The sequence below is a fragment of the Convolutriloba macropyga genome, unplaced genomic scaffold (genome assembly GCF_964194025.1).
Source record: "Convolutriloba macropyga unplaced genomic scaffold, txConMacr16.3 SCAFFOLD_2766, whole genome shotgun sequence".
NCBI classification, from domain to species: domain Eukaryota; kingdom Metazoa; phylum Xenacoelomorpha; order Acoela; family Convolutidae; genus Convolutriloba; species Convolutriloba macropyga.
The window spans coordinates 1-14,252 of NW_027451291.1; the positions used below are offsets into that span (position 1 = coordinate 1).

The 14,252-nt window shown below is 34.0% G+C and overlaps 1 protein-coding gene across 1 annotated transcript; it reads right to left on the bottom strand.

Annotated features, from left to right (window-relative positions):
• Positions 1-796: 796 nt before the first annotated feature.
• LOC142356538 (uncharacterized) lies at positions 797-4,002 on the bottom strand (the record flags this gene model as incomplete). The annotated part of the gene is made up of 2 exons (XM_075408420.1): positions 3,587-4,002; positions 797-979 (listed from the first exon to the last, which is right to left on the bottom strand). Coding segments are annotated over exons 1-2 (423 nt in total), but the record flags the coding sequence as incomplete, so codon positions are not given.
• Between the last annotated feature and the right edge of the window lie 10,250 nt (positions 4,003-14,252).

A 14,252-nucleotide genomic window follows, 5' to 3' on the forward strand; every position in this document is an offset into this window, starting at 1 on the left:
ATATATATATGTATATATATATATATATATATATATATATATATATATATATATATATATATATATATATATATATATATATATATATATATATATATATATATATATATATATATATGTATATATATATATATATATATATATACATATATATATATATATATATATATATATATATATATATATATATATATATATACATATATATATATATATATATATATATATATATATATATATATATAAATACAATTTCTTTTCCATAAGTTATATATATATATATATATATATATATATATATAAAAATATGTATATCTTATAAAAAAAGAAGTAATTTTTTTTGGTTTCGAGTTTTACAATTTTGCTGTTAGTACAACATGAACAAATTTTGATGATTTCTGATAATGTCATGAACGGTTAATTGTTTGACTTTATTAATGCATAATTATAGAACAGAGATTCATAAAGGTGGCGCCAAATTAATAGAGCTCAATAATCAATTGGTTATAAGTGTTGCTGAAATGAATGACGCTTTGCAATTAACTTTGTTAAAAAATTGTGATAATCATATTTAAAACTCACAAAGCTTGGTTTTTGAAGTGTTGAATAATTGGTGTTCGATAAATCTGCCGCAATGATCAACTAATACTTATGAGTGGATAATTTAGCATTAAAAATATTCAGCATTTGTAACTATGTTACTATTTATATTAACGCTTTTGCCGTTTCCGTCCTCGAATGTCGAGCCCTATGGTCCGGAGAGGGGCAAAAAAACACATGCAGTATTTGACCTTACCGCGTTGGATTCTTTTGATGCTCCTGTTGCACGAGCAACATCTCCCTGGTTGTTAGTTGCCTTCTTCTTAGCCTGGTTACGTTTTCGCAATTCTCCAATAAGAACAAACGTGAAAACTACAACAGCCACGGTGGATGGTACTCCAGCGTATAAAACTATCCGTTCTACCATTAAGCTCACCTCCTGTAAAATAACAGATTCAGACATATAGTAATGTGTAGGGGAGTGCTCCCAACTTACTAATAAGCATGTAGTGTCAGTACTAGTGTTAGAACTAGTGTAAGTAACTTACACTAGTTCTCACAGTTGCAAAAACTGTGCTCGCAGTTTTGCTGGGATCACAAAGTTGCAACTGTGATTGCAGAGCTAAAATGATAAAGAGTGACTACATTACATGTTTGGTCCAGACAACACACGTACTGCTATGTCCCGAAAGATGGTTTCAAGGAGACGTGAGGCTCACGGGAAACAACTCCTCAAAGAGCTGACCCCATATGCTCTTGCACCGATGCTCTGGTCTACATGGCTTGGAAATCATTCCTATAAAATTCTGATGACAATATAATTAAGGCTCCGGCCAAAGGGGAGGTTGCACATTAGTTCTAACTAGCAGTGACACCAGTGTTACTCATCTGTTCACTCTAAAAAATGTGTATGTTAATTTTAATGCAACTTTTGCAGGCAGTCATGGTTGCAGGTAAGAAAACTTTCGAAATCAACCACAAAAAAAGAATGGTACGCGCAGTTTACCTAGAATACATGGTTTAGAAATAATCTGCAGGCTCAAAACAACACTTGATTTTGGCATGTATATTTTCAAAAGGAGAAATGAGAACAATTGAGAACTCTAATGATGGCATAGGTAAATTTTTACATTCAACTTCAGTCCGACCAGAACTCATGAAGGAGTCCTATTGAAATCAATTGATAAAGACCCGGACTTTGGCTGCAGTGGGTTTCAGCGCTGTACAATTGATTTTCAATTGTAACCATTACTGTACCAGACAAATAGCAGTATAAATACTTTTGCCAGTCTGCCCAGAGTCCATTAAGAAACATCCCAGTCTGTTTTTTTTCTTCGCAGCATCATTTACATTATTGGTTAACACTGCACAGAATGTCTCAGATCAGACTGTACATACGAAGAACTAACAGACTGTACATAGCAAATTTTGAAAATTTCAAATGACTGACATCATGCATGAAATTTTCAACGTGTCGATACCCGGAGCTGCATTCTAGCTGAACTTCTGCGAACTACACTACAATTAACTGACACATCGACTTCCACCGACTTCCGCCGACCTCCGCCGACTTCCGACATCCGCCGACTTCCACCGACCTCCGCCGACTTCCACCGACTTCCGACCTCTGCCGATTTCCACCGACCTCCGCCGACTTCCACCGACTTCCGACCTCCGCCGACTTCCGACCTCCGCCGACTTCCACCGACCTCCGCCGACTTCCACCGACTTCCGACCTCCGCCGACTTCCACCGACCTCCGCCGACTTCCGACCTCTGCCGACCTCCACCGACCTCCGCCGACTTCCGACCTCCGCCGACCTCCACCGACCTCCGCCGTTTCTACCTGATTGATGTGAATGCACCAGTGTATTTATGTTAACCTTTTTCCTGTGTTTGAATAGTAGACTCAATGGTCTTCATATGTTGTGTATTTCAGATTTGATTGAGACTTGTAATTCGAAGTCCACAATTGCTGTTGGCATTCAATTTAAAACAATCAGTCCTAATTCTCATAATGCTTTGGATGGCCTTCATGCTTTCAGCACAGAATGCTAAGAATAGGAACGCTGTCATAGTCTTTTTTATTGTTATTATTTTTTTAATTACTGTTAATTTTATTGTTTATTTTGCCAGAGGGAACTGGGACCAACTCCTTTTAACAAAACTTGTGGAGTTTGTTTGCTAATTGGGATTAACCTGAACAAATTCTATTTATTTAGTGTAAAAGTTGAAGATCAGACTAACATATCAAGACCAAAATTCAAATTGTTAAAAGTAAAAGCCAACAGCATTTTTTGGTTTTTGTAATTGATTGATTTTAAAGTTATGAATTCAAGAGATGCGGTCGGAACAATTTCGAGAAAGCTGTTTTTTTGGTAATGAGTTCAAAGCACCTATTGGCTGATTAGATGGTTTCAAAAAACGGAGCTTTCTCGAAATTATTCCGGCCGCATCTCTCGAATGCATAAATTTTAAAATCAATAGATTGCAAAACCAAAAATTGCTGTTAGCTTTTATTTTTGACGGTTGAACCTTTACTTGTTGTTCATGTTACTGTGGAAGTTTGTCGGCTGCCGAACTAAAGAAACATTTCAGAACTTTTCAGAGTACGATAACTCCAGTTCCAATTTCTCATTTGTTCTGTCAAGAAAACTAAATCAGAGGCGTCTAAATTGCGTTGCGTTGTGGTTAAATTCAATTCAAGAAACCCAGAATTGAAAGTTGAATTAAAGGTGGGTTCTGCTGGGATAACTTTGGGTCAAAATAATATTCCGAGAGTACTCGACCGTACAACTTTTATCAAAAGTTTGCTGAACCATAATCGTATCTTAAGGGTAATTCTAACCAATTTGGAATTAATCGTGTTCATCTCTTAGAAAACGTAAAAATCAACCCGCTTTGATTAGTATAATTTCCTGTTCAGCACTTCTGACTGAGTAGATTTTTTTGCTACAATTACTTCTGAAATCGCTTTCGAGGCCATCTGTGCGCAAATGTTATAAAAACTACAGCCATTTTCTAAATAACAACATCTTTAAACTTACACTACCAGTATTACAGATGCTGCCACGGAAACTCGATTGTACTTCTGCTGTTGTTGCTCGGTAGGCCGAAATCACACCAAATGGCACCAAAATTGGAATTACGGCGATCCAGGCAACTTTACGAGTGCATTTGTGACTATACCATACTGCGTGTTTGACAGCAACAAATCGATCAATTGCCAGCAGCAGATTCAAATGGTCTGGAACAGTTCTGCAAAAGCTCCACAATCCAGCACTCATTTTACAGAAGATGTCAACTTGGCGAGTGACGCAAAATACGCCACCTAAAATACGCTCAAAAAGCTGAACCACAACAAATTGATGAGAAAAATTCCCGAGATCTTGCACTTTTATACTTTACGATCCCCACAGATTTCGACCCCTTCATTATTCAATTTTTTCTTTAAATAATATGTTTTTACGCCGTCTCCTTTTTCTTTCTGTCCTTTTTACTGTTTGTTTGCCGCATAGTATAAATATTTATCGAATAAATTTAATGGACGATTTCAGCATTTGTAGTTATCCATGTTTTTTAGTTTAGAGTTCTAAGGACGGTTTTGCAACAGTGAGTAATGATTACTTCAAATTTGCTTAATTTTCGTCACTTTTGTCCAATTTTTGAGCGAGCGTGAATATTAGCGACATAGCCTTGTCACTTTAATCGCCCTAACTGTTACTGGTCCATTTTAGATTCTTATCCTGGTTTATTGTACCTAATTACAATGACCTGTTAACAACGTGTCAAGCGTACAATAATGAAAGGACTTTTAATTGATGATTGATTGCCTAAAGTTCCCGAAACAAATTGTGGATTTAAGAATTTGATTTCCAGATTAGTACCTACACAGAATATGCCTCCGAAAAAGTCTTTGAATTGTGTTGCAGTTGTTTTTTACAAAAGTTCAAGCAATAAATTTTTCTGTCAAAGAAACTAACATACGAGCAATTTAGTGCCGAAATTGATTATGTTAAATCAGAAATTGTATGACAAAAGTCTGGCTTTTTTGTGGCTGTTATCAAAATATTAAGCTACAATTTTTTGCGTTAGTTAAGACTGAGTAAACCTGATTTTTTTTTCTTGATAAAGTTTCGCGAAACGATAGAAAGAAAATTTTGGAGTAAAGGTTTTCAACAAAAATTGAAAAAAAAAGTTTAAAAAGCGAGGAATTAATTAAAACGGCTCGAATTAATTAATTGAATTGACAAAACCTTGACTAGTTTTAAGTTGATACAAAATTTACATCAAGTACAGAAATTGACAAAAAAGCAAAATTTATTATCAAAGAACACAAAAATTTGAGCCTGCAGAACCGACTCAGTGCTACTTTGTTTCATAAAGTATCTTTCAAGAAAAATCTTACAAGAAACTTGAAAATTTCATGCAGGATTTCTTTTTCTAATACATTTTTCCACCCAACAACAAGAAACATCCCAAGCCAGCCAAATCGTCCCGTTTCAACTCCAGCTTACTCGATAAACGATGAAAACAATCACTTACAACGAATTTCAGTTTTTTAAATCTAAATTTCTGTAGGGAAACCTTCCGTAGGATCTTTATTTCATGACTGATATTCTGCACAGTACTACACCGAAATAGTTGTACTACACGATCTATCTCTATGTTGCTCTGCCATTGCCTGTCCCAAGCTCGGAAAGAAAAATGAGGAGAGTGAAGAGAACCAGAACATACAGGAAAAATCTCAATGTCAGATTTTGTACTGGACTTGAGAAAGTTTCCAGACCCAACATTCATGCGAGCTAATACATCATTATCATTGTTTTCTTAAGCGTCTTAACTTGTGCAAGTGTGAAAAAAACGGATTGAAAATTTTCGGAGAAGTTTAAAAGATGTGTTAAAAATTTGCAAGATCTTAGCTATTTTTCGTTTGCTTAAAGTTCCACTCAATTCCTGCATTTTTATTCCGCCCATTTCTTGCAATATTAAATCATACCTCGATTAGGGCACCAATCTCACCAATTAGCGTGTATTGTTAGTAGTAGTGTTTTAATGTTCGTAGTATTGATATAATGTTAAAATTAGTTTTTCAGCGTTACAAGTAGTGTTATGCTGTAAGTTCCAGTGTTATAGTATTATTACTAGCGTAAGTAATAAAGTTGAATCTAAAAAATTGTGTAGGTTAATTTACTCTAAGCTTTTGCAGGCAGCCATGGTTGCAGATAAACAATACCTTCTAAATTAAAAACAAAAAAAACACTGATACCCGCTATATGTCTCAAGTACTTAGTCTAGAACAAATATGCACGCTCCAAACAAAAGATTTACGTTTGGCATGTAATCATTCAAAAGGAGAAATAAAAATAATTGAGATCTTTAATATCTGCATAGGTAAACCTTCAAAGTGTTTAATAGAAGTTTTGAATTTCAGTACAAAAAAAAACTCACGAAGAAGTAGCTTTAAAGTCAATTGATAAAGAAGCCCCTAATTGCTGTTGGCCGTCAATTTAAAACAATCAAACCTAATTTTGAACGTTTCGTCAGCCTTTATGTTTTGACGACAGAATAAACGGTAGCAGTTTAATATGTAAAATAATAGTTTATATTAATCTATGTTGCCAAGCATCCACAAGCTTCTTTCATAAATTTTATTTTTTTTTTGTTGATAAGAAATAACAAGACACAAGTTTAAGAAATAACAAGAGAACTTTAAAAGTTGTCTAACTTTTCTTCGTTAGCTTCATTTCTACTTTATTAATCTATTCTCACAGAAAATTTTAAATCCGACCAGTCTGAGTGGCTCTCTGTCATAAATCAATTTAGAAACGCGGAAATGATTTAAGAAAAAACAGTAGACCCGGCCGGAATTGTTTTGGCCCCAGACGCTTTGCCAAAAGGAACTTGGCTGCACTACTCTTCACAAAAAAATGTGCAAGCAGATTCTCATTTTTTGGTAATTGGGTTTAAATTGAAAATTTTCAGTTTAATTCTTTATTGTAAAAATTGCATATCAGACTAACATATCTAGAGCAAAATGGGAATGGTTCCGTAACATCTTTTTGCTGATTAGATGGCTTCAAAAACGCAGCTTTCTCGAAGTCATTCAGGCAGTATCTCTTAAATGCATAACTTATAAGATCAATTGATTGCTCGACCAAAAAAATGGCTGATGGTTTCAACTTCAACGGTTGAACATTGATCTGTGTTCACATTTTTGTTGCTCAATATTGTCGACTGCGGAATTAAAGATAAGATTTCAGAACTTTCAGGAGGTATTTACAATAACTCTAGTTCCAATTTCTCATATATTCTGTTAAAAAACTGAAAATCAGAGAAATTTGAAATGGAATAAAATTTGGGCTCAGCTGGGATAAATTTGGGCCAAGACAGTATTCCAAGGGAACTGGACCGCACATTTTTTGGTTAAAACTTTGTTGAAGCATAATTTCTTGAAGGGTAATTCTAACAAATTTGGAATTAGTGTTCAAAGCCAAAACTTAAACTTCTTTGATTGGTGTAATATTCTGTTCATAGCACTTCTGACTGGTTATAATTTTTCGCTACCAACCAACCCTGTAAAATAATCGTTTTCAACCTCATATGTAACAAAACGGTATAAAAACTACGGACATTTTATTTTATCAGAGGGCTCCATTTGCTTACTTTTTCGGGGTAACCTATAAAATGTGAGATATATCAAATCTACCCATTTTTTGCTGAGGAACATCTATTTAAGCGTATTCTTGTCAGTATTGCAGATGTTGCCACAGACCCCAATTCCACCTCTGGTTTTTAGAGGAGATATGATTTTTGGATGAGTATGCCGTAGAGATGATTCAAAAAATTGCAAGACTCTTGCAACATTAGTGCAAGATATCAATCCAGGCAAAAACAGTCAGGGTAGTATTACTTTAAAAAACACCTTTGGAGCAACGAGTTGTTCATTAAACAAGCTACAAAACAAAAATCCTTGGAAAAATTTTAGTCTTGGATAAAACTTCAGGAATCTTGAAAAAAAATATTGCAGGTCTTCAAACTTCAAAATTTTTCGAGTTTTTTTGTTAACTAACACTAACTAACAAGCAAACTAACTGACGTTTACAAGAATTTGAGCCAGCAGAACCCACTCAATATTACTTTATTTCATAAAATACCGTTTGAGTATGAAATCTTGCAAGAAACTTGCGAAACAACTAGCAAAATCCCGAGCCATCCAAATCCTTCTTTTTCAACTTCAGTTCGCTTGATAAACGACGAAAACAATTACTTTCACCATTTTTCTGTTTTTAGTTTTCACATAAAATCTCCATAGGAAAACCTCCAGTCGAAATTGTTCTTCCACTATTGATATTTTGCACATTGCGACACCAGAATATTTGTTCCACACAATCTATTTCTATGTCACGCCGATAACGCCTGTCTCCAGCCTGGATTGAAAAGGAGGAGCGAAAAAAAAACAGAACATACGGAAAAAAGCCGAAAAACTGGACTTCAAAAAATTTTGAAACCTAACATGAGCTAGTTCGTAATTATTAGTGTCGTTTTTTTTACGTATCATTCCGGTAGGTGCGAACAAAACGGATTTAAATTTTAGCGAGAATTTTAAAAGATGGATTGAAAACTCTTGCAAAATTCTTCCGGTATGCTTTAATAAAATTGCCAGAATTGAGCAACATGAATTCAGATCCTGCAAGAACCGTGAAAGTTGATTTCATGGAGCATGCATTGCCCTACAATTGTGCTTGCAAAATGATAGCAAGGTATTATTGTCTTGGATCACTAGGGTGTAGCTACTCAAATTCTGTGAACATCATTCTTAGTCTCCCTATTCTTCTTTATGGTTGAAAATTCCAGGTGTGATAGAATGATCTCGTTACATTTAAAATCTAAGTTTTTGTTTATGTCACTATTTTAAACAGGAGAATCCAGATGCACAATTTGATCAATGTTACCGATTTGTTTTCATTTAGGTGGAGTGTTGCTCCGATTAGAAGGACATTGGCTAAAACTTTTTGTAGAACAACATAAATTTTGTTCAAGTTAACTACCTTTGCTTTTTTAATAGGAGTCTCGTTTTATTGGGAACTTTTTCTACCCTGTTAGGAAAATACTGATGCATAGCATCAGTTATCATGGCATGAGATTAATTACAAGTTGCAGGAGTCACTTAAGTATTTTTGGTGCAATAACTAGGACACTGTTAGGCTACAGTCTAAATATATCTATGTAAAGTTACCTGTAAAATTGCAGGTACGTTACTTCGTAGGCAACAATACCTGAAAAAATACTTCGCAAGAATTTTACGGGCATTTGACCCAGAATCCATTGCCTAGATATCAACTGCAAACTGAAAACGATAGCATTTATCTAGTTATGTAAATTTTGACGTGAAACATTCCGAGCCATCCAAATCCTTCTTTTTCAACTTCATTTCACTTGATAAACTACGAAAACAACAACTTTCAACATTTTTCTGTTTTTATTTTTCACACAAAATCTCCATAGGGAAAGCTCCAGTCGAAATTGTTTTTCATTATTGATATTTTGCAAATTGCGACACCAGAATATTTGTTCCACACAATCTATTTTTATGTCGCGCCGATAAACCATGTCTCAAGCCCGGATTGAAAAGGAGGAGTGTAAAAAACAGAACATACGGAAAAAAGCTGATAACCTGGACTTCAAAAAATTTTGGAACCTAACATGAGCTAGTTCATCATTATTAGTGTCGTTTTTTTTACGTATCATTCCGGTAGGTGCGAAAAAAACGGATTTAAATTCTAGCGAGAATTTTAAAAGGTGGATTGAAAACTCTTGCAAAATTCTTCCGGTATGCTTTAATAAAATTGCCAGAATTGAGCAACATGAATTCAGATCCTGCAAGAACCGTGAAAGTTGATTTCATGGAGCATGCATTGCCCTGCAATTGTGCTTGCAAAAAGATAGCAAGGTATTATAGTCTTGGATCACTAGGGTGTAGCTACGCAAATTCTGTGAACATCATTCTTAGTCTCCCTATTCTTCTTTATGGTTGAAAATTCCAGGTGTGATAGAATGATCTCGTTACATTTAAAATCTAAGTTTTTGTTTATGTCACTATTTTGAACAGGAGAATGCAGATGCATAATTTGATCAATGTTACCGATTTGTTTTCATTTGCGTGGAGTGTTGCACCCATTAGAAGGACATTGCCTAAAACTTTTCGTAGAACAACATAAATTTTGATTAAGTTAGCTACCTTTGCGTTTTTAATAGGAATCTCGTTTTATTAAGAACTTTTTCTACTCTGTTAGGAAAATACAGATGCGTAGCGTCAGTTATCGCGGCATGAGATTAATTACAAGTTCACTTAAGGAGTCACTTAAGGAGTCACTTAAGAACTTTTTCTACTCTGTTAGGGATATACAGATGAGTAGCGTCAGTTATCGCGGCATGAGATTAAATACAAGTTCACTTAAGGAGTCACTTAAGTATATATGGTACAATAACTAGGACATTCGTGTAACATTACCTGTAAATTTGCAGGTAAGCGAATTTGTACGCAACAGTACCTGAAAAAATACTTGCAAAAAAGATGCGTGCATTTGACCCAGAACGCATTCCCTAGAAATCAACTGCAAACTCAAAACGACAGCATTTATCTAGTTATGTTAATTTCGACGTGAAACATCCCGAGCCATCCAAATTCTTCTTTTTCAACTTAAGTTTACTTAATAAACGACGAAAATATTTACTTTCAACATTTTTCAGTTTTTTTTCACAAAAATATCTATAGGGAAATCTGCAGTCGAAATTGTTTTTTCATTATTAATATTTTGCACAATACCACACCAAAACAATTGTCCCACACAATATATTTTTATGTTGCGCTGATATTCCCTGTCCCAAGCCCGGATTGAAAAGGAGGAGCGTAAAATAACACAGCATACGGAAAAAATCTGAAGTCAATTTTTAAACTGGACTAAAGAGATTTTGAGGCTCAACTCGAGCTAAATCATCTTTATTATTTTGGTTTTTTGCGTATCATTCAGTAAGGTGCGAAAAAAAACGGATTGAAATTCTCGTGAGAATTTTGAAAGCTGGATTGAAAATCTTGCAAAATTGTTGCGAAATGGATTTATAATATTGCAAGAATCTTGCAACGTGGATTCAGATCCTGCAACAACCTTGCAAGGTGATTACCTTGCAATTCTGCTGGTAAGAATATAGCAATATAATATCTTCTTGGATCACTGTGGTGTAGCTGTCCAAATTCACTGAACATCATTTTCAGTCTCTTTAATCCTCTTTGTGATTGAATATTCCAGGTATGATTGAATGATCTTGTTCCATTTAAATTTTAATTGTGTTTGTTTATGTCGCGTTTTAAATAGGAGAATGCAGATGCAGAATTTGTTCAATGTCGCCAATTTGTTTTCATTTCCGTGCAATATTGCACCGATTAGAGGGATTGGCTAAAGTTTTTTACAACAATATAAATTTTGTTTAAGTTAACTACCTTTGCGTTTTTAATAGAAATCTCAATTTATTAAGAACCTTTTTCTACTCTGTTAGGAAAATACTGATGAATAGCATCAGTTATTGCGATATAAGATTATATACAAGTTGTTAAAGTATATATGATACAATATTTAAGAAACAGATAGGCTACACTCTAAAAAAATCCAGTTAAAATTACCTGTAAAATAGATTAGATGGCTACAAAACGCAGCTTTCTCGAAGTCATTCCGGCAGCATATCTTGAATGCATAACTTATACAATCAATCCATAGCGGGGCCAAAAAATTGCTGATGGCTCTTAACTTTAACATTTCACCCTTGACCTGTTTTTCAAATTTTTGTTGCTAAAATTTGTCGAATTTCGAATTGAAGATAAGAGTTCAGAATTTTTGGGAGATATTTACAATAGCTCTAGTTCCAATCTCTCATATATTCTGCAAAGAAAAACTGATTTTCAGAGAAGTTTCAATTGCCCTCCTTCGTACTTAAATTCAATGCGAAAAACATAAAAATGAAAATGGAGTAAAAGTCGGGCTCAGCTGGGATAACTTTGAGCCAAGATAGTATTAAGAGGGTACTGCACCGCAAATCTTTGGGCAAAATTTTGATGAAGCATCATTTCTTGAAGGGTATTTCTAATAAATTTGGAATGAATAGTGTTCAAAACTAAAACTTAAACCGCTTTGATTGGTCTATTCTTCTCTTCGTAGCACTTCTGAGTGATTAGAATTTTTCACTACCGACCAACTCTGTAAAATAATAGTTTTCAACGCGATTTTGTTTGCTGAATAACAATATATTTATTCTTACACTGCCAGTATTGCAGAAGTTGCCACGGACCCTAAATTGCACCTCTGGTTATTATAGGAGATATGATTTTTGGACGAGTCTGCCGTAGAGATGACTCAAAAAATTGCAAGATTCTTGCAACATTACTGCAAGATATCAATGCAGGCAAATACAAAATCAGGGTGGATTTACATGAGCAAGCACCATTGAAGCAACAAATTGTTCATTAAACAATTTACAAAACCAAAAACCGTGGAAAAACTTCAGCCTTGGATAAAATTTCAAGAGTCTTAAAAAAATCTTGCAGGTCTTCAATCATTGAGAGTTTTGTGATTTTTTTTGATAATTAAGACTAACTAGAAAGCAAACTGGCATTCATAAGAATTTGAGCCAGCAGAACCGACTCAATATTACTTTTGAAAAATGGATTAAAAAATCTTGCAAAGTTTTTGCGGTATGAATTCTTAAAATCGCAAAAATCTTGAAACACGGATTCAGATCTTGCATGAACCTTGCAAGTTGATTGCTTGGAGCACGCATTGCCTTGAAATTCTGCTTGCAAGATTATAGCAAAATATTATATTCTTGGATCACTAAGGCGTAGCTGTCCAATTTCATTGAACATCATTTTTAGTCTCCCTAATCTTCTTTTGGTTGAAAATTCCAGGTATGATTGAATGATCTTGTTCCAATTAATTTTTATATGTTTTTTGTTTATGTCTTATTTTAAATAGGAGTATGAATATGCAGAGTTTGTTCAGTCTCTCGGTTAGTTTTCATTTCCGTGCAGTATTGGTCCGATTAGAAATACATTGGCTAAAACATTTTTACAACAATAAAAATTTTGTTTAAGTTAACTACCTTTGCGTTTTTAATAGGAATCTCGTTTTATTAAGAACTTTTTCTACTCTATTAGGAAAATACTGATGCATAGCATCAGTTATCATGGCATGAGATTATTTACAAGTTGCAGGAGTCACTTTAGTATTTTTGGTGCAATAACTAGGACACTGATAGGATACACTCTAAAAATATCTATGTAAAATTACTTGTAAAATAGCAGAAAAGCGAATTTGTTGGCAACAATAGCTATAAAAATAGCTCAAAAAATGACACGTGCACTTGACACAGAATTCCTTACCTAGAAATTACCTGCAAACTCAAAACGATAGCTTTAATATAGTTTATGTAAATTTCGACCTGAAACATCCCGAGCCATTCAAATCCTTTTTTTTCAACTTCAGCTAACTTGATAAACTACGAAAACAAGTACTTTCAACATCTGTTTCTTTTCACTTAATTCTCTATCGGGAAACCTGCAGTCTAAATTGTTTTTTCATTATTGATATTTTGCACAATACCACACCAAAATTATTGTCCACACCAAAAAAAGATAGCGTTAAACTAGTTATGTAAATTTTGACGTGAAAAAATATCCGAAAAATCTTATTAAAGTGAGGATAATATTTCTTATTAGATGATAAGAAAGTTACAAAAGAGACCAATAGCTTAACCTCTAGTAAAATTTCTAATTTTTCTAACTGCAAACATTTTATGCATTTTGCAGAAGGAATTATCTAGAAAAGTATTTGCAGATGAAATTATAGGTAAATTTTCCTGAAATCTGTTTAGAATTTTCAGTTAGTTGTACCTAAAGTATTACCTGCAAATTGAATTTTTTAGGTAATTCTATCTGCAATTTAAACAAACCATTTGCTGTTAGAACTACCTAGAAAAACACTTGCAGGTAAAACTACGGTGTCGCACTGAATTTTCAGGGTACTTTTCAGACAAAAAAAATCTATAATTTCAGGTAATTCAGTTCGCGTATTTCAATTGAGGGTAATTTCTAGGTAAGTTGCTTTAAAAAACAATTTACTAGATAAATCTAGGTAAGTTTAATTGCATTTTAAATCATTTTAACGGCATTTATTATAGTATAATCTTGAGTGTGAGGTATTAATTGCTGCTCTCTGATTGGCGAATAAACCCTTCAAATATATTTGGACCTCATTCAATCAGTAGTAAAAAAATGTCAAATGTTCTGCTGATAAAATGTGCAAATAACTTAATCAGTCTATTGTTTTCATCACAAAACGAAAAACCACAGTGTTGCACTGCTGGATTATCGTTTTTTGTGGTTCATGCAATGAAAACAAAAGGAGGCTTCCCGATTATCGAATAACTCATGAACAAAGCTAAGACTCTTTACTACCTGATGCTGAGTCTATACTGCAGAAATTTCCGAGATCTGATTAATTTGGGAATAAAGATAGCAAAACTTGCCTGCATTCATTTTTTCAAATTTTGCGCTTTTGCCAACTTCTTAAAACTGCATTTCATTTTACTCATGACTTTTCTCTCGCTTGATCTTCAGTGAACATCATTTATAGTCTGTAGTCTTTTTCCAGATATGATTGA